The sequence below is a fragment of the Notamacropus eugenii genome, chromosome 7, assembly GCF_028372415.1.
Source record: "Notamacropus eugenii isolate mMacEug1 chromosome 7, mMacEug1.pri_v2, whole genome shotgun sequence".
In the NCBI taxonomy this organism is placed as follows: Eukaryota; Metazoa; Chordata; class Mammalia; order Diprotodontia; family Macropodidae; genus Notamacropus; species Notamacropus eugenii.
Window position 1 is genome coordinate 167,251,228 of NC_092878.1, and position 21,350 is coordinate 167,272,577.

Here is a 21,350-nt window from a genome sequence, read left to right on the forward strand (position 1 = left end):
GTGCCATTATCAGTAGGGACCATTACAGCTCGCGCTGCAATTCCAAGACAATTTCCCGGTCATTTACTGGGGCCTCAGGATGTGTGTTTGTGGGATCTTATTTCCTTAACTGAATACACTCAATTCAACAGATATTTATTAAGCACTTAACTAACTACAGTGGAACCGTCATCATTCAGCTCCGTCTGACAGAAAGGATGAAGAAATGAATTTAAACGCCATAAATGATCGGACTTCCCGTGCTGTTCAATAAACGTGTATGAGCTGGAGATGGGAGGGGATGGGAAGAGGAGAAGGCCTTTTATTGAGGGCAAGCTCTGTGCTGAGCTCTTTACAAATATTCTTTCAGCTGATCCTCCCAACAACCTTGCAAGGTAGGTTGCTGCTATGATGATCCCCTTTTTACAGTTGAGGAAGCAGAGGCAGGCAGTGTCTAGGCTAGATTTGAACTTGGGTCTTGCTGCCTGCAGCCGCAGCTCGCAGGAGCATCTGGTCACGTCTTGTTGTGTCAAACTAAGGGTGACTCTAGAACCTTCTCCTTTCCTTCTCTTCCTCTGGAAGAAATGAGGGGCCCCTGTGCATCAAGGCCAGTCTCTCCTTTCTCTCTCTCCTCCTCTTCTCTCTCCCAATTTCTCCTTTGTCTCTCTCTTTCTGGCTCTTTCTGTCTCTTCTCCTCCCTCAAAAGCAGTTTCTCACTCATGATTATATTAATTGTGAAAGAAAGGATGGAGACATTCTATAGTATTTCAAAAAATACAAAACTCTACAGTTCTCCATTTGGGTTTTATAATATTTAACAAAAGCTGAATGAGAGCGCCCTGACAGTCACAATCAGAGGATAACCCTGGTCTTCTTCCTGCTTGAGGAATACTCACAGGAATCCCTTTGGGAACATCTGATTGATAATGTTGGTCCTGTTGGAGATCCAGGCCCATTGTTCCACCCCTGTCCTCCCTTCCCCCTCTTGTCCTTGGGAGGCCTCAGATGGGGTGAGGTGCACCTGCCCTTGGTGCTTCGAGAGTGTAGCCTGGGGCCCCTCACTCTGGAGTCTCCGTTTGTGTCACTGCTCCCAGCAAGGGCCCTCGAGGTGCTCCAGGGCCTCTACTCAGGCTGCTTCTTCAGTCGTTGGTAGGACACTTGATTCTAGTTGGCTCCACATAAAGAGGCAAGTTGGGGTATTTTACTTTAGTAAAACAGATGCAGTGAAATATCAAGTAAAACACCCCTCCACCCATCATCGTGGTAAGTGGAGATGAGGTTGAAGCCTTGTCTTGGTGGGGGCATGTGTTCTAGAAGTGGGCCTTGTAGTGCCAGGAAGGCCATCTGAGGTCAGGGTGGTATCAGGGACTTAAAAGTGTCTTTTTCCTCCTGGTCAGTGGCCGGTGATTTGTCTGATCCCTTTCGCTGTAGCCATTCTGAAATGGCCTTTGTGTGTTTTGTGCCAAGGGCTTTGGGAGAGCTCTGCCTTTGGCCAAAGAGGGCACTTCCTATTCCTTGTCCCACCCAGCAAACCTCATGTTCCCTGGAACAAGTCACTGAGAAGAGACAAAGTGAAGCTGGCCCTGTTCAGGGGGCTGCTCTCTCTCCTCTCACTTTCTCCCTCACACTAACATTGACTCCTTCTCCTGGTCCGCTCCCGTCACACTGCCTGTGGCCAAGGAGGCACTTAGTTTTAGTTTCCCTTTTTCCTCTGACTCCATCTTTCCTGTCCATATGGATTGTTTGTATCCATTCAGCTGACAGCACTTTCACGTGTACATATGTAGCCCATGGGCCCCAGAGAGTGGCCGCTTCCTTCCATGGCCCCATGTGGCTGGAATTGAATAGCAGCATCTCTGCCTCATCACCTTCACTTTGCTACAGGGTCATCAGAGGTGAGAGGGCCTGATTTCTGGGCATAGCTTCTCTTTTTGCTACATAAGTCATTGTTCCAATTTGACTTCTTGCTTAAGAATCTGTGACTTCCTGGGCTTTCTCATCATCTTTTCTTTTAGATGCTCAGATAGAACAGCTAGAACTGACTGTGCTCTGGTAGTCTTTGTTCAACATTAAAGTCAGTGCCATGATTCCGACTGGCTCATGTGGCAAGCAGAATTCTCCCCACTAAAAAACAAACTACTCGTTGCCTTCTTCCCAAGATCCTTTCTCAAACAAGTGTCTTTTTCCAAGGCGCTTCCTTAGCTCTCCAGAGTTCAAGAGGACAAGAAAGTGAACAGGACAGGCTCCTTCAAAGTCAACTTGTGCTACTTCCAAGGCCTCTCTCTTCTTGGCCTCTGTCCATGGATGCCACTCTGGTTCCCATGCTTTATCTCTTCTAAGCAGCAGCTAAACAACTTGGAAACTCCAAGTGGATACTGGCTCTGATGGCTGGCCATTGGAGTGAACTGGTAACTTTAACATCTTCCTGTGGTAATTCATATCCTAAAAGGGGGTTTTACTGCCCAGATGAGAGCAGGCAGTCCAATCACTTTGTTCTTGCCCTGAGTCCACAAAGGGGGAGACCCACTGAAGAAACACGTGAATGCTTTCCTGTCACACAGGAGCCCTGGGAGGGCAGCACATCCCTGTGATGGTTTTTGGGGGAGGGGAGAAGAGGGATGAAGGCTTGTGGGCCGAGATTATCCCAGCAAACTGTGGCTAGCTTTCTGGTGGTTTGCTCTTCCGAAGCTTTCCTTTTGTTGTGGTTGTCCTTTGAGATGCCGAAATTTCTTCTCACCTGGGAGGCCAGACCTAGAGGGCAAAGGTGGTGGGGAGGAAGGAGTGAAGGATTTATTCAGATGTCCTTCTGTCTGCAAAGCCCTGGGCTGGGCTGGGTGATAGAAAAATCAGACCACCCCTTCTCTCCCGGACCATCCTTCCTTCTGTCCTCCCTCCTTCCCTTCTATTTTTTCCAATTACACGTAAACACAATTTTTAATATTTTTTTCTTTTTGGAGGGGGGAAGGCAAGGCAATTGGGATTATTAAGTCACTTGCCCAAGGTCACAGAGCTAGTAAGTGTCAAGTGTCTGAGACAGGATTTGAACTCAGGTCCTCCTGACTCCAGCGTACATTTATCCAGTGCTCTATTCATTGCCCCATCTAGTTGCCCCCAATTTTTAACATTCATTTAAAAGAATTTTTGAGTTCCAAATTTTCTCCCTCCCTGCCCTCCCCCGCCCTTTAAAAAGATAATAATTTCAACAAGTATACATCTGTGCAATCATGTCAGACATATTCAGGAACTCTCTTCCTAATGGGACAAACAACCAGCCCAGCTGCAGATCAGCTCCAGTCAGATCATTTGGGGAAGTGACTTTATTGAAACGAACAAAAATGAAAGTCTGTTTCTTCATCAGCAGTCCCTAGTCTTGTCATGGGCTGTTCTCCCCTTCTTACTGAGCAGATTTCATACCATAGAAACAATCAGCACAAAAGAGATCCAAAAGAAAGGATGTGTAGCCACGGTACTGGCTCCTCCTCACAGCCAACACCAGCCAGCTCCGGGACTGCTGGCTTTCTGGGATGAAGGCTCTTCTCCTGGAGGCAGGAGCTGCACTCAGCTTCACACCCAACGAGTCCTCATCAATATGGGTTGAATTGAACTGAAATGCACATTTGCCAGCTGGTGCTGTTTGGGTTTGGTTTGGTTTTTAAATCAGTCATCAATCTTACCCATTCCTTTGTGTTTCTGTTCATTCACCTGTGGTTCACTAAATGGTAATGTTCCCAGGTGGAGCATTTCTCATAAGAAGCAGATAAAAGCGACGGTGCCCATCAGTAGATTTTCCACTGATAACGCTCAATCCTTTGGTTATAACTTTTTGACAGGAATTCATTGAGAGCCAGCTACCTGCTCAGTTCCTGTTGGGGCTACAGGAAAGAGAAGTTAAGACAAGGTGGCACTTCGAATGTAAAGATCAGAAGCTGGGACCTTGATCCTTTGGGGTTCGGGGGCAAAATGACCACAGTGACGTTTTAGAGAGATGGAAGAGGCCGGTGGCTTGTGCACAATGGACTGGATGCAGGCAAGGCCTGAGGGGGTGGTGTTGGAGACATTGAGTGATGGGGTGATGAGAACCCTGAGCCAAGGCCACTAATACTGCGTGAATGGAAAACATGAACCCAAGAGAAATATTGAAGCTAGACTTGACAGGATTTTTAAAATATAGATTGTACATAGGCAATGAGAGATTTTCTTGATTCTCCTAAAATAGTTTGCTGAAGAGAAAAACAGTCATGGAAAGAACTGGGCTTCAGAAGTTACTAATCTTCAGCAGGCTGCATTCACTTTCCCTTTTCTAGGTGCGCTATCCAGAGCGGATCACAATACTGAGGGGGAACCATGAGAGCCGGCAGATCACACAAGTATATGGCTTTTATGATGAATGCTTGAGGAAGTACGGCAATGCCAATGTGTGGAAATACTTTACTGACCTGTTTGATTATCTCCCCCTCACAGCTTTAGTGGACGGACAGGTAGGTAGCATCCGTGTTCTGTCAGAGACATCCGTCTGTCATTCTGCAAAATAGGCCCCTGTAACAATAAGGGGAGGATTGAGCATTTCTGTGCAGCTTGTTGGGGGGGCCAGGTGCTGTACTAACAACTTTACAACTCTGGGAGGCAGATGCTATCATCCTCATTTTACAGATGAGGAAACTCAGGCCCATACGAGTTAAAGTGACTTGTCCAGGGTCATTCAGCTGAGAAGGATCTGGGGCTGGATTTGAATTCAGGTCCTCCTGACTCCTGGTCCAGTGCTCTATCCACTGATTCAGAAAGTAGTAAAAGGCAAATAGTCTTCACTTTTATAATAATAACTGGCACTTAGAGGGAGAAGACGAGAGACTGGACCTGGGTCTTGACTGGTCTAGGGAACTCTTGAGCGAGGCAGTTTGGCCATTCTCTGTAGTGTAGACTTGGCTACCTATCTGGGGCTCTGAGTGGTGAAAGTGGCCTGCTCAAGCCTGTTGGTGGAACTTGCACCTGGATCTGTCCTGGTCCCAAGTTCAGCCTTCTCTGGACTGTTCTTGTCCCTTTCTCCCCTGGTATGTTTAACGTCTAGACGTTGGCAAGATGCTCTGCATGTGTCATATGCCTTGGTCCTTGGGACAGTCTTGCAAGTGAGAGAGATCAGAAAACTGGAGCTTGTGATTTGACTGGCTCCGGGTCACACAGCTAAAGGGTCAGGTGAGCATAGGCTGCTATCACTATACTGGCCACAATTGTGTGCTTCATATGCCCCTGCCATGGGTGGGGCATCGTGGGCCATGCTGTGCCAGGAGACACAGTGGCCCCTGCCTTCAGGCAGCTTCTGTCCCTTGAGTAGATAAAGAGGAAGGACTATTGGTGAGCAGCACCCAGCCATCCCATATGTGCACAGTCCTTCACTTGTCTCAGAGCCCTGAACCTGGAAATGGCAGGGGCAGACAGAAGCTAAAAGAGCATTTGTCAGAAAGGCATCATGGGGGTGGGTGAGAGGGTGGGGGGCAGGGGACGTTTCCCCAGGGCTGTAGCCGCCTCCTGTAGACACAGAGAAGGAAGGCTGAGGGTGCTGCTGACCAGCCGTTGTCTCTGGGCTATTGGGAGCATGGGTAGAGCTATGCCAACCCAGCCTTCTGGGCAACTTGCAAAAAAGCAGTCTGGCCACACACTAGAAATCATGGCCAGCGTTTTTGTTTGCAGGGTACTTCACATAGATCCAGTGCTCTGATTCCACTTTGCAGATGAAGTGACTGAGGCACAGAGAGGTAGCGAGAATCCTGGGGCCACGCAGCCAGGGGTTATCCTAGGCAGGATTGGAACTCAGTGCACCCTTACTACAAGTCCTAGTGATGGCTTAGTGACTGAGGGCTTATTATTCTTTATGTAAATGAGAATTTTAAAAGTCAGTAATACAAGTTTACCGAGACAAACCTACAAGAAAATTAATCATACTTGAAAAAATTATCCATGAAATTAAATAGTTTAATTGTACTTGTTAAGTAAATTTGTTTTCTTATAGATAAGATTTTGGGGAATTAGAAGATTTTGAATTGATTTAAATTTCAAAGGTGAAAAATTATGATAAATGTGTGCATTGTTTAAATTATTTGTACTTTTCATTATATTTTGGCAAGAAATGAGCTTAAAAGATTATGGACCCCTTTTTAAAATGAATTTGTGTTCAGTGTTCCACAATCACTTCCATGTATCTTAGATTTTCCTCCTCCCCTCTCACTCCTTGCCCCCTCCCTCCCCACTCCCTCCATGAGATGGCATGCAATCTTATATAGGTTCATCACATACATTCCTATTAAATACATTTTCACCTTAGTCACATTGAACAGAAGAATTAAAATGAATGGGGGAAACCATAAAACAAAACAAAACCACCACCCCACTCTTTTTTTTTTTTTTAAAGATATTTTGCCTCCACGGTGGCCTTTCTCCATCCATCGATACACTGGATCATATCCGAGCCCTGGATCGCCTGCAGGAAGTTCCACATGAGGTAAATGAGAGTTTTTGGGGGTGGCATTCCACCCGTGTTGGGTACTGTGCCAAAAATGGAGGTGACTTCCCTTTCCCTTGCCCCCAGCCTGTATTCCCTTAGCCCTGAGGGTGCTGGGGCCCAGCCTGAGGGGCTCTGCCAGGAGATGGGAATCCCTTGGGCCCCACTTTTCAAGGTCATTAGGAGCAAAGTCATTTGTCATTCTCCTTGTCCTTCACTGGTTGGAATCCCTAAAAGGGACTGAGCTCGGCAGGTCAGAGGTCAAAGAGCCCTGGTGCAAGCAGATGACATTGGCTTTGCGGAGGTGTTTAGGAGTGCAGTCCTGTTAAGCTGTTCTCTGTGTACATGAGGGATTTGGTCAGAAGAATGGTCTCACATTAAGTCAGAAAGCTTCTGGTTACATTCACACAGACCATGAGGGTGGGTAGTAACAGTAGTAACTTCAGACACCCTTAAAAAGAGGACCTGGGTTGTGAAGACCCAGAAGCAGGTGCCCCTCCTGCTTCCACATCATCTGGCATTAACTGCTGGTGGAGGGCTCACAGTTAGTGGCTCTTGGCTGCCCTGATTAGTTACAAGGACGATCACTTTGGGGAGAGGGGAGTTCTTGGGAATTGACAGACATATTAATAAAGGAACAGAAAAGTTGACATGAGAACAGGTTAGAAAATAGGATAAAATTTTGTTATGGGAGAGAAGGATTGTCACTGAGTCCTACAGCTCCAAGGAATGCTCCCCACCAGCTCCCATCCAGGCCCCCAAAATTCCCCAAGAAGACTGCAGAGGGGTCTGGGACACTCAGGGCATATTTCTGGTTTACTACATGTCAAAAGAAAGAATTAAATGGGGCTCTGGAGAAATGTTCAGATTGAGGGAAATTGTAGTCCTCCCCTTCCTTCAGCACTGTGCTCCTCACTCCTTCCTGGCATCTGTGTACCACGTGGCACACCGCCCTTCCTGCTACATCAGTGATAGGCTGGCCTCCTCATGCATTGTGGCTTTGTTGTTTTCCCTTGGCAGGGCCCAATGTGTGACCTGTTATGGTCTGATCCCGATGATCGTGGTGGATGGGGCATTTCTCCACGAGGGGCTGGCTACACATTTGGACAGGACATTTCGGAAACATTTAACCATGCCAACGGCCTCACACTGGTTTCCCGGGCTCACCAACTTGTGATGGAGGTATGCAGCCTTGTGCGCAGGTTACTTTGACTTCCAGCCTGCTCTTTGGCACGAGAGTAATCCTCTGTATTAGCTGCCCTAGTAAAGTGGGTTACATTAAGGAATGCTTTATTCCAACATGTTTACAAGAGTAAGAATTAAGAAGAGATTTTACATCTGCTCTGAGTATGAAAGAAACAGCAGCACATAAAATCATGTATGTGATTCAACTCTCCTTTGAGTGCAGGAAGAACTCGCCCTGCTAGTTTGGGGGGGGTGTCAGTCAGAACCGTCCCCTCTGTCCTACATCATACCTTTTTAAAAGATTGGTCAGTGTTTGTCTTGACAAAGTGGACGCTTCCCCACAAATCCCCTTAGCAAGTACGTTCCCTGAGGAAGTTCCTGAGTAGGTCACTGCCTGGGCAGCTGCATGCATGCACTCACACATGGCTCATTGACTTCCTTTAGGTAGTGGTGCTGGCTGCGGGGCCAGTCTTCAGCCTCTCTGTGCTCCTCTTCTGTCTTTCTCTCTTCTTTTCCCTTTGCTGTTGCGGTGATCTTGCCCGTTCCCGAAGTCAGCCCTTCCTCCCGTATTGTCTGGTGGCATGTAGCACAGGGTCTGTCTTGTATGTGCTTACCATGTACTTGGCAGCACAGCTAGAGCAGAAAAGACAGTTGCTGAGGCTCTTGTTTTGTTTTATTGGAACCTCCTTTTAATCTTTGCTCAATTCTTTTTTTAAAAAAAAAGATGTCATTGAGGTCTTCCCTTTTTCACATCATCCTAGCTTTCCCCAGTAACCCTCCCAGAAAACCATCCCATATAACAAAGAATATTTTTAAAGACAATAAAAGAAAGAAAAAGATGGTGAAAATGAGGAAGCCTCAGGCCTGAGGCCTGTGTCACCCCAGAGGGTCTCCTGCCTCTCGGGGTGTGTGGGGTGTGGGGTAGGAGTTGGGCTGCCTTTTTGTCTCTCTCCATTTGAGCCCTGCTGGACCCTTATCACTTTGTTTCATTCCCTTCGGATCTTTGGGGTGTGACAGGCTGTTCTTTCTGTGTCAGTGGTGGTGGTCCCTATGTATTGTTTTCTTGACTCTGCTACCTGGTCCTGTGCACACTTCTCTAGGTCTGTTGTTTCTTTATTTGTTTATTTTTAATTTATTTTTGTTCTTTCTTTTCAAAATGTATTTATTTTAGTTTTCAACATTCATTTCCACAAGATTTTGAGTTCTAAATTTTCTCCCCTTCTCTCCTCTCCCCCCACCCCAAGACACCTTGCATTCTGAATACCCCTTCCCCCAATCTGCTCTCCCTTCTTTCATACTCCTCCCTTCCCTTTTCACCATCTTCTCTCTTTTCTTGTAGGACAAGAAAGATTTTTATATCCCATTACCTGCATTTCTTATTTCCCAGTTACATGCAGAAACAATTCTCAACATTTGTTCCTAAAACTTTGAGTTCCAACTTCTCTTCCTTCCTCCCTCCTTACCCATCCCCACTGAGATGGCAAGTTATTCAACATAGGCTATGTATATGTCGTTTTGCTAAAGACTTTCATAATAGTCATGTTGTGAAACACTACCTATATTTCCCTCCATCCTATCCTCCCCCCCATTTATTCTGTGTCCCTCCCCAAAAGTATTTACTTCTAATTACTCCCTCCTCCCATTTGCCCTCCCTTCTATCATCCCCTTGCACCCTACTTACCCCCTTCTTCCCTACTTTCCTGTAGTGTAAGGTAGATTTTCATACCAAATTGAGTATGCATGTTATTCCCTCCTTAAGCCAAATGTGGTGAGGGTAAGCTTCACTTTTTCCGTCTTGCCTCCCCCCCTTTCCCCTCCATTGATAAAGCTTTTTCTTGCCTCTTTCATGAGATAATTTGCCCCATTCCATTTCTCCCTTTCTTCTCCCAATATATTCCTCTCTCACCCCTTAATTTTATATTTTTAGATATTATCCCTTCCCATTCAACTCACCCTGTGCCCTCTGTCTATATGTATATAATCCCTCCAGCTACCCAAATACTGAAGAAAGTTTCAAGAGTTACAAATATTGTCTTTCCATGTAGGAATGTAAATAGTTCAACTTTAGTAAGTCCCTTATGACTTCTCTTTGCTGTTTACCTTTTCATGCTTCTCTTCAGTCTTGTGTTTGAAAGTCAAATTTTCTTTTCAGCTCTGGTCTTTTCATCAAGAATGCTTGAAAGTCCTCTATTTCATTGAATGACCATTTTCTCCCCATGAAGTATTACACTCAGTTTTGCTGGGTAGGTGATTCTTGGTTTTAATCCTAGTTCCTTTGACTTCTGGAATATCATATTCCAAGCCCTTCGATCTCTTATTGTAGAAGCTGCTAGATCTTGTGTTATCCTGATTGTATTTCCACAGTACTCAAATTATTTCTTTCTGACTGCTTGCAATATTTTCTCCTTGACCAGGGAACTCTGGAGTTTGGCCACAATGTTCCTAGGAGTTGTTCTTTTCAGATCTCTTTCAGGAGATGATTGGTGGATTCTTTCAATATTTATTTTACCCTCTGTATTCTAGAATATCAGGGCAATTTTCGTTGATAATTTCCTGAAAGATTTTGTCTAGGCTCTTTTTATCATCATGGCTTTCGGTAGTCCCATAATTTTTAGATTGTCTCTCCTGGATCTGTTTTCCAGGTCAGTTGTTTTTCCAATGAGATATTTCACATTGTCTTCTATTTTTTCATTCTTTTGGTTTTGTTTTGTGATTTCTTGGTTTCTCATAAAGTCATTAGCCTCCATCTGCCCCATTCTCATTTTTAAAGAACTATTTTCTTCAGTGAGCTTTTGAGTCTCCTTTTCCATTTGGTTAATTCTGCTCTTGAAAGCATTCTTCTCCTCATTGGCTTTTTGGACCTCTTTTGCCAATTGACTTAGCCTATTTTTAAAGGTGTTATTTTCTTCAGCATTTTTTTGGGTCTCCTTTAGCAAGCTGTTGACTTGCTTTTCATGATTTTCTTGCATCTCTCTCATTTCTCTTTCCAATTTTTCCTCCTCATCTCTTACTTGATTTTCAAAATCCTTTTTGAGCTCTTCCATGGCCTGACACCATTACATAATTTTTGGAGGTTTTCATGCAGAAGCCTTGACTTTCATATCTTCCTCTAATGGTATGCTTTGTTCTCCCTCATCTGAAAGGATAGAGGAAAATACCTGTTCACCAAGAAAGTAACCTTCTATAGTCTTATTTTTTTCCCCTTTTCTGGGCATTTTCCTAGCTAGTTACTTGACTTCTGAATCCTTTGTCAAGTGGAGGGTATGCTCTAGGGACCTGTAAGTTCTCAGTTCCTCCAAGGTGGCACAATCATGGGAAAGAAGTTTACTCTTCTCCTGGCCTGTGCTCTGGTCTGGGAGCAACCAGAAGCCTTTTTGCCCAGGATCTGTGAGTAGGGTTCCCTCTCCACAACTTCCTCCAGCTCCACCATGCCAGTGCTCCTCCTCACCCCAGGGTCGCCACTCAGGGCTGAGATCCAGATCAGTGACTCAATTCCCCCAGGGACTTTAGGCTGAGGACTCCAAAAATGGAGGCTGTGCCGCAGTGACTTCCGCAGCCCTGGGCCCGAGGCTAGGGCAGGACTTTGCTCCCTTCTCACCCAGGTGAAAGAGCTTTCTCACTGACTTTTGAAACTGTCTTTAGTGTTTGTGGGGTGAGAAATCTCGAAACTGCAGCTGCTGCCCAGTGTTCCACCTGCTCCAGTCCTGTGTCTGCTGCGCTGTGCGGCCAAAGCCGGACTGCGCCCTACTCTGTGCCCAGTGGGATAGACCTTTCCTGTCTTCCTTCCAGGCTCTCTTGGGCTAGAAATCTCTTTCACTCTGTCGTTTTGTGGCTTCTGCTGCTCTAGAATTTGTTTAGAGTCATTTTTTACAGGTATTTTATGGGCTTCGGGAGTTGAGCTAAGAGTAGATCTGTCCTTCTACTCCGCCGTCTTGCAGCCTGTTGTTTTTGCTGTCAGATACTTGACATTTTCTTCTGGTTTTTTTTTTCAGCCTTTTGACTCTGTTTATTGCTTAATGGGGTTGTTGGCTTCTCTTTGGCCTGCTCTAACGTCCAAGTCATTTGTTGCTTGGGCAAGGTTTGTACCCCTTGTGCCAAGTTCTCACTTCCTTTTCCAGTCAGTCTTCTGGGCCTGGAAACCCTGCCTGTCTCAGCTTCCTTGTCTTGTCCGAGGATCCGCCCCATTGAAACCTTCCCTGAACCACCCTCCCCTTCCCAGGTTACTGTGTGTGAGCAAGAAGCAGGTGCTGGTGGTCTTCCTGTGGCAGTTGACTTAGCTTGGTTATATGACATCACTTCTGTAATCCAGTTCCCATTTTCATTACTGATTAATAACTTGATTAAATAGCTCAGCATTAAGTTACTCCTCCTGGAGGCATGTCTTTTCTCACTGTACTGTATGCTAGCTTTTTACTTGTTCTGGTCTTTATTCTGACAAGTAGTCAGCCAAGTTAGGATAGTGAGTCTTTCCTTGAATGTTAAAACACAGCTGTTTTTATTTGACATGGATAAGTCAAATAGTTTCTTTCCAGGAAACTGCCTGGTATGTCAGTAGAACATCGTCATCTTTAGGAATTAAAAGCAGATCTCTCATGAAGAGCTTATATGGGTTAATTAGGTTTCCCATCAGATGTAAATAATGTGTGGATCTTCACACTTTGAAATGGAGCTGCCTCACTTGATATTTCTCCCATGAGCCTGCCTGCCTGCCTTCCCTGGGGACTCCCTGGCCTGTGGTTGTATCTGGAAGCGTCAGTGGGAGCTCCCAGCACCGCCCCTCTTGCAGCTCTGCTCCTCTTCCCATTTTCCCTTTTTGTAATTCACGTTCAGCCTTAAAAACAAGACAAGACAGTCAGTCAGAGGCTGTTCTTCAATGTTTCAGGGCTACAACTGGTGTCACGATCGGAACGTGGTTACCATTTTCAGTGCACCCAATTACTGCTACCGTTGTGGGAACCAGGCTGCTATCATGGAATTAGACGACACTTTGAAGTATTCCTTGTAAGTATCGCATGATTCGGAAGAAAATGGAGGCAGAGATATTAGGATTGAGGCATGTATTAGAACAGAAGTTAATGTTTTCACATTTCTTTCATGTGTGAAAGAAAAAGCAAAGAAGGGAAAATGAATGTTAATGGAGTTTAGTAAACATTTATTGAACTGATGTAATTGAATAGATCTTTTGGCTGATGGGATGCTTTGAAAGATCCTAGAGAATGGCATTCGTGACCAAAGACAAGAGGAGGACTGGCATCAGCCTGATTTGCAGCAGAAGGAAAAGAAAAGAAGCTGCGTGCTGCAGGCCAGGGAGCCTAGGCTGCTTCCTGGCGAGCCCCAGGTTCCATCCTTGAAGACATGGCTAGTGCATGTCTAGCAAGATGGAGCCTACATTTCAGAGAGCTCCCTGGCAGGCCAGACCAACCTGTGCTTGGTGAAATCCCTGACGAGCTGCTCACTGAGGCAGTGCTCTAGCTAGATTTCACATAAGGGTTGGGGGAGGCTTGGTTATTTATTAAACTGTACATTGGTTTGGTTTGCAAAAATGTCGTGGTTTTAGTGCCTTGTGAGCTAATGATGAGTGCAGGCTGCTAGGCCAGCCCAAAATGCTAATATGGCCCTAGGTGCTTTTAAGTAAAAAGAGGCTTCCTGGGTCCCAGAGTACTGCTCCTGCTGCTCTCAGACCGTGGAAGGACCTTGAGCCCATGAGCTCTGGGGATCCATGGAGGGGTATGCAGAAGAGAAGACTGAGTGGGAGAAGCTAGCTGTCTACACTTGTTGGGTGGGCCATCATACGGAAGAGACCCTGGAGGGGGAAGGAGGGCAGTGGGGAGGGGTTGCAAGGGAGCAGATTTAGGCAAACTTCCTCACTATTAGAGGTGTCCAGTTAAGTTAAAATAAATAGCTGAAAATATGATGAAAGGTTCTATCTGGAACTAAGTAGACCCTACTAACATTGCCCATCAATAAAAAGGTTGCCGTGCGTGTGCTCTGTATGGTTCAGACCAAAGGAGGCCGCCAGCATGCAAGAAGGGGCCTGATTAGTTAACACTGCCTCTTTGGCATTCAGGTAACTGGGAAAGCATGCTTCAGTAGTCCTCCGCACACCATCCATCGAAGCCAGGACCCCAGTACCTGACCTCAGCCTGGCTGGCTGCTGCTGGGGAGGGGGGAGTGGATCAGGGGACTTGATTAGCCCATTGTTTTCTTTAGATTGGGTTTCTGGTAGTAATAGTGATGGCTGGAAGGACCTTAGAAAGGTGCATCCCCGAATCAATTTTTGGATTTTTCTTTGTGCAGCCTGCAGTTTGACCCCGCACCCCGTCGTGGAGAGCCCCATGTAACGCGGCGCACCCCAGACTACTTCCTGTAAACAACTTTGGGGAGCACCTATGAAAAATACTTGGAAGTGTACCTGACATCTTTTTTACAAAGCGATGAGAATAGACATGTTTGTGTAACAAATTGGGATCCGTGTCTGCCTCAGTGCCCATCTTGGACCAAACTGTGCCGTAGTGCGCTCAGCACTGAGCAAGCCCACTGAGGCTGAAATATCCCCTCCCCACCCATCTTAGCTCCCTCGGTCAGTCAGCTTGCCTGCTGTACTTGGAGTCCCTGTTTTCTTCTGGACTGTTCAAACAGAAAAGGTAACTCATATCTCCATCTCCTCTTGCGCTTATTAATATACAAATTTTAGTTTTAGTGTTTAACTGGCATGGATTATAGAATTTGGAGTTTATTTTTAAAGGAAATGCACAAACTAACTTTGACATAACTCATCACCCTTTATTTTATTAAAATGTATGATTAACTTAACTGGAGAAAGGTGAAGATTCCCCTTGGGAGTATGTTGTCATAACATTTAGAGAGATTTCCCTTCATTTAAGCTAAATGACTGTTCCGTGTTGATCTCCCTTTTTCTGTATATTTGTCACAGAAGTGCTTGCATCTTCTTGGGTGTATTGGAACAATAAACTTTGAGTTGTAAACCAGACTGTCCTGAATTGCCGTGGGCGTGGGAAGGAGATTTCTGGTGGGGAATCCTGGAGGCGGGGTTATCACTTGAGCCCGACTGAAGCTGGAAGTGAACTCATTTCAAATGACTTCTCTTATTTGATCTGTTATGTGGCAAATAGAAGAAGGGACACTTGCAGACAGTTATCAGAGCAAGACAAGAACACAGCCATTTATGGTTTCGATTACTGTCGGTGGCCCATGTTAATGTAATACAGAATGCTTGCATTTAATGTGCAATTTTAAAAGGTAGGTTGTAAGCCTAATAGAGGACAGATAAATGCATTCTGAAGAACCACAGTAATGTGCAGTCAAGATGCAGCTTTTATTTGTTAAAAAAAGTTCATCCTGTGATGGTGTACGGAATGTCCACCTCAGCTTTATTAAGAGATCTGAGTCGAGAGACTGGGTCATTGGATTTTTCCAGTCCCATAACTACTTAGTACTCATGAGAGAATGTTGAACTAATAATTCCTTCATGGAAGCTTGACTCAGACATCTGGGATGGAAAAAACAACACTGGAATTACTGTGGCAAATAAAACTATGTGTGTGGTTCTCTAAAATGGATCCAAGGTCCGCTGGATCCCTTCTGCTGCCCTCCAGGATGTCTCATGGCCCCTCCCTCCATCCAGCCCTGTTCTTGTAGTGTCTTCAGTCTCTCCCTATTCTTCCATCTCCCAGACCTCCACAATGTTCCCTCATGGCCCTTGTCTCCCATCCCACACCTCATCCCTGGGTCACTTGCCCCAGCTTTCTTCTCTGCAGCTTTTGCTTTTTTCTGTGTCCCCATCCCTTAGCACAAGCGTAGGCACACAGTAGGAACTTAGTAAATGTTTAATGGCTCCACCCCCACCATACCTACAGTGGTGTGCAAATAAGCTGAGATGGGGATTCACTTACACAATAGATTCCAGTTTTTCACATCTTTAAAACCTTCTGCTACCCAGTGTGGCCTCCATGACTTGGCACTGAGATCATGATTTTCATACACGACCTTTAACTCTTCAGGAAAACTCTCTTATGTCCCATTGGATGTTAAGCGTGCCTTTGGTAGCAGTCCTTTGTTCCAAGTCTCATTTTGATAGCCTGTTGGTTTTCAGTGGAGCATAAGTCTGGCATGAAAGTAGATTTATTTCCATCTCGTTGAACAGTTTCTTAAGTTTTCAGGATATGTGGAACAGTGCAAGATCATATTGCAATATTCCATCTCCACTTGGAAATTCATGTACTTCCAGAACAGGATATCATCATCAGTTCATCATTTCCTCAGTGGCAACAAGGCTTCCAGGTTCCCTGGAAATAAAAAAGGAATCCCCGGGCCCTGTGCAGAGTGCAGCCTGGGACTCCCAACCCAGGAGTCATCCCCTGCCTCATCTTCCTCACTACTCCCATGCAGTGTGGTGCCAAGGCCTGTCCTTCCTTGGCAGCATTTCTTGTCAGTTCCCTCCAGTCTCTCTGACCCTCCCCCAGCTTGGTGCAGACCCTCACTGCTTCCCACTTGGACACTGCAGTGGCTGCTTGGGGGGTCTACCTGCCTCAAGTCTCTCCCCCTGCTCCAGTAAGCCATCCGACACATTTTCCTAAAGCTTCAAATTGACGATGTCAACTCCCTACTTAATAAACTCCAGTGTCTCCCTATCACCTCTAGGATCAGACACAAAATGCCGTTTGGGCAGTCATAGCCCTTCCTAACCTCTCCATTCATGCCTTTCCAGGTTCCTTAACCCTTATTCCCTACAAATTATTTCCTCTTCAACCCAGTGCCCTGGCCTCCTGACTGTCGCTTCCACAAGACCCTCCATCTTTTATCTCCGGTTGTTCCTTCAGGTTGTCTCCCAGTCCCTCCTCGGCTTTGACTTCTGACCCCCCCTGGCTTCTTTAAGTCCCACTTTCTACCGGAATCCTTCCCTAACCCTTCCTAGTTGTAGTGCCTTCCCTCTCTCACTTCTTAGCTGTCCTCTGTAACTTGTTTTGGACAAACATTTGTCTGCCCCTTGTCTCTTCTGTTAGATGGTGATCCCCTTGAGGGCAGGCACTGTGTTCTTCCACACTTTCTTTGTGTCCCCAGTACTTTACTGAGTGACAGGCACATTGGAGGCACTTGGTGAATGTTTCTGACTGTTTTGCAGTCTGATGATGATGCCAGATCTGATAGGCTCATCTGGACTTGACAGTGGTTTTTCATGTAGCTTTGAACATAAAACATTCCATTAGCACCACCTTTTTCCACTCTTGAGTATCAAGTCTTTGCATCGTCTTGTCTGTGGCAAACATTTTTAATTTGTACATGTTGTTTTTCTGAACGGTCATAGAGGAATCAAGAGCCAGCCTTCCAGTTGCCAGGGCCTTCTGAAGGTCTTTGTTTTTGGCAGTGGTTTATCTGGTCTTGGCGTTCTTTTGGTTTGATCTCACTTTCCTTTATACTTGGTATGACTGCATGTGTCTCATTGTGAGTTTGAGTGATCCCTGAAACAGCTGCTTCAGTGTCTGCGATGAGTCACCTGAGGCGTGCCCCAGAGCTACAATTTGGGCAGTTTTCCTTAGAGCAGGTTCTTCATGGTTTTGTACCAGTCCCTGAACATCCACCCTGACCATCACAATCTGTACTTACACAGCGTAGTTGTGACTTGGCTAAAGCAAGAGCACCAGGAATGAACCCCAGCCCTTCAGTTCTCTCTCCAGTAGGTGAAGTCAGGCCATCACAACACAACTAGATAATCCAGTTAGTGGCCATATTGGGTAAAATAACCGGATCCTCTCCTGGGCCAACCTTATTTCTGCCATCTACAAATTATTTCTTCAGCTTTCTTTCGTCATAATTAAACTCCTTCGTTAGGTGGTACAGACAGGGGGTCTAAAGGAAGAAAAATCTCCTGGCCTACCTGTAGCTTGTGGGTGTGAGGTTCATTCAGCATGAGTTAATTATGTTGTGTTATCGACAGCCACCTAAACGTGCAGGATTAAAATTTTCTTAAAAAGTATTACAGTAAGTAAAAAAAATACCAGATCTTTGTTCATCTGGGGAGGAGCATTAGAATCTACGATGAGCAAGTGGAAGGAGTTGTTTTGAAGGTGTTGTGGATACTTGTGGTTGTTTGCACCAATATTCTGCTTCCCAGCCATCCCCGCTCGAGAGCACGTGTCCTCACTGACGCGACGGGTCATCGTCGTTCGCTCTGGCGCATCTCATGGGCACATGCTCATGCTCCTCCAACAAGCAGTCGGCGGTATCTGTGTGCCAGTGCGGTCAAGCTTGACGCAATTGATGAGCGTGCCTACTGCTCTGCTAACAGTGTATTAATTTAAAAAATCTACTTTGTACCCTTTCATATCTGTCAGGAAATGACTCATCCTAAATGTTTGTGTCTGCTTCCTACATATCCACATATCCCTATATTCCTAGACTTGTATCAGAAATGGGGATGGAAATGTTTTTCCCATCCTGCAGTTCCTCTCCATATTCTACCTCAGTGATTTTGTTTGTGCAAAATCTTCAGTTTGGTGTCAGAAATATATTTTGTCTTTTGTAGCATTTTGCTTGACAGTTAGTGAAGGCTCTAGAGCAGAGCGGGGGGAGCCAGAGGGAGCAGCCCTGTCTCCTCACCTGTAACAGGAGGGCAGTCTCTGTGGTGGCCAGCCACTCTGTAGCACCGATGCAGAGAGAGCACTCGGCCAGCCTTTGTGCTCTGGGGCTGCTCTCACAGAGCCTTCTGGGTCTTGCTCTGCGCTGCTGACCCAGGTGCTCAAGGTGTTTTCCCAGGTCTGCTGCTTTCACCCCCACGACTGTACAGTTTGGACCAGCTTCTTGGAATTCTTTGTATTTGTCATTTCTTAGGACACTGGATTCTTCCATGACCTTCATCCACCCCATCTGGCTCTGCCCTTCCTTCAGAGGAGTAAGGCAAGGGATGTGCCTAGGGCCCCACCAGGAGCTCAGGCCCTGGACTGTAAGCCAGGATGCTTCCTTTGCCACCAGCATCCTTATGGCATGTCCAAGTCTCAAGGCAGGCAGATGCTTCGCACGGCCAAACTCATCAAGCAAGTTTTCCCAGGCGGCTTCTCTGAAAGCTGCTCATCATGGCCACCAAAGAATGGCGCCATCTTAGCGGTTTCCATTTCAAATGGGAAGAGTTTGCAGCAGGCTGGAGACCTCATGCACAGCTCTCCTCCTCTGTCGCTGTGGCCTTACAAAGGAGCCAGCGAGGGGTATCTGGGGTGTCTGAGCTACAGTACGGTCTGGCCGCTAAGAGCAAGATCAGGGCTGTGGAGGGAAAATGACAGCGAGAGGACGGGATTCAGGAAGAGAAAATCCAGATCTGGGAGGTCATGGAAACCACTGTGCCAGGAGGAAACAGTGGCCACCTTGGCAGGTGCAGTGAAAAACAGGAGTCCCATGGGGCAGGCAGCCAAGGGAGTGAGCCACACGGTCACACCTGCTGCTGGGAATGTCAGAAGCTCCTATTGGAACCTAGGTACAGCAGACACCTGAGTAGAGGAAGGACGTGGTCAGATGGTCACATCAGGAAAAGTGCTTCTGTAACAGTCTAAAGGACAGAGGAGAGAAGAGAAGGAAGGACAGACAGTCATGGCAGCCATTGAGGCTGGCGGGGGGGGGCGGAGGGTGTCGGCCAGATGGAACAGGGTAAGGAATGAGTGAGGAAGCAGAGGCGGCACATGTAGACACATTTTCAAGGTGCCTGCAGTCATATACTTAGGGACAAGCCCAGAGTCACAGGGTGGGACATGGACTCTGAGCCAAGCAAGTGGAGGGGGTAGGAAAAGCAAGAGAGAACAGCGAGTTCAAACGTTCCATGGGGATTCTATAATGATCTACGGTGATCTGCTGATGCAGACATGGAGCCCATTCTGCTCTTTCTCGGATCTCCCTTGTATAAAGCCCGTGTAGCTGGCCTACACCAGCATCGTTGGGAGGCTGCTGACATCTGGACCAGGCCATCACTGATTCTGAAAGCTTCTGTCCATCCATAACTCAGACTTGGGAGACCCTCCTCAGGACCCTGTGCCCTGTGGGCTAGAGGCTGGCAAAACTCTGTAACCAGCCTGTGACCCTCCCTTTGGACAGGCCTCACTTCTCCATCACATCCCCCTCCCGCCTGTTGCCAGTTCTCTTTTGTGTCCTGGGTGAGTTGTGTGCCTCAGTGGGCTGTAAGGAAAGGGGCTGGTTCCTTCACGTTGGTACCTCCAGTGCTCAGCACATTTCTTGGCACAGAGGAGTGAGTGCTTTTGCTTGTAGTAAGATTGCTTTAAGGTTTGCAAAACACTTTACAAATGTCTCATTTGAAAATCCTCACAACCTGCATGCGAAGTGGATGCTGGCATTACTGTTCCCACTTTACAGAGGAGGAAACTGAGGCAGAAAGGGTCATGGTCTTGCCCAGGGGGCCACAGCTCGGAAGTGTCTGAGTGGATTTGACTCTAGGTGCAACCTTGAAGGTGTCATAGGAACTGAGACTCGGTAACTGTAGATGCCCAACAGTGGGGGAATGGGTGCATGAACATGACAGTATTGACGTGTGGTCAGAAATGCTAGGCAGAGCACAGGAAAGCAGGGGAAGATCTGCCTGAGCTGAGGCAGGGCAAGCTCAGTGGAGCCAAGAGAACCAACACGCCAGTGAGGAGGGCTCTGGGAAGGAGGGAGGAGGCTGGAGGCTGGAGGCTTCTGTGGTGGTGGAGGACCCACGGGGCATCTCCAGACTTTTCAGGGTGTCCAGCAGGTGGGCTGAGTTATTTCTCCCCTCTAAAAAGTCCTACTTGGCATGTGGGATGGCCCTTGGGGAAGGATCTAGGAGATACTATGGTGAAGTAAGAAACAAAATACTAATAAGAACTTTTACAAAATTAAAAGTGTAAACTACCTAAGGAGTGGCAGTTGAGACAAGGTTTTGGAGCCCAGGCCCATATCCTAGAAGAATCCCTTCAACAAGCTTCCTGACACATGGAGCCTCTGCTGGCCTTCCAGCGATGGGGAGCTCACCTCCTCCCCAGGCAGCCTGGTGCCTCAGACACTGCCCCCGTTGGCATCTTCCTCCTCATGAAAGCCCTTCAGGGATTCCCCATGAGGCTGCCATATCCTGCCCCCACCTCACCCCATCCTCCCTTATATAGGCTGACTGTCCCTTGCTCTGCCAGTCTCCATGTGACACAGAGCCAAAGCTTTTCGCCATTCCAGGGTGGCCTTCAGGATGCTCTCCAGCTTATCTGCCCCACCCCAACTGGCCAGTCTTAGATTGGTCCTCCACGTCAGCCCCAGGAGAGGACGGAGCCAGGACCAGAGGGTTGAAATGCGAGGGGGCACATGTGAGCTCTCTGCAGAAATGCTTCCTGACAATGAGAGCTGCCTCATGCTCTGGTCCTCCCTCAGACCTGCAGGGTACGTGGTGGGGAAAGGAAGGTGGCACAGGACACTGCATTCCCACCCACACTCAGGGGCGAGCAGCAAAGGTGGCACCGACTTGTGTGTTTGAGCTCTCCCCCAGGAAGGGAAACCATGCAAGCATCCCAAAGCCCGCCTTTGGCAGGAGGCCTTTTCCCAGCCTGGCATAGTCCCTGCCTCTACCCTCTACCCTCTATAAATAATCTTGCGGGTAGCTGTTTGTATTTAATGCGAGCCCCGGAGGGCTTGTGTGCCTTCCTCTGCATCCCCACAGTGAGCACAGGTC

General features: G+C 46.9%; 1 protein-coding gene across 1 annotated transcript in view; it reads left to right on the top strand.

Annotated features, from left to right (window-relative positions):
• PPP2CB (protein phosphatase 2 catalytic subunit beta) overlaps positions 1-14,643 on the top strand; it is a 30,009-nt gene extending 15,366 nt beyond the window's left edge. Inside the window, exons 3-7 of the mRNA XM_072625492.1 lie at positions 4,284-4,457; positions 6,383-6,472; positions 7,493-7,654; positions 12,540-12,658; positions 13,955-14,643. Coding sequence (XP_072481593.1) covers positions 4,284-4,457; positions 6,383-6,472; positions 7,493-7,654; positions 12,540-12,658; positions 13,955-14,027 — 618 coding nt within the window. The 3' untranslated portion in view covers positions 14,028-14,643. The remainder of the gene's footprint in view (positions 1-4,283; positions 4,458-6,382; positions 6,473-7,492; positions 7,655-12,539; positions 12,659-13,954) is intronic.
• The last annotated feature ends 6,707 nt before the right edge of the window (positions 14,644-21,350 follow it).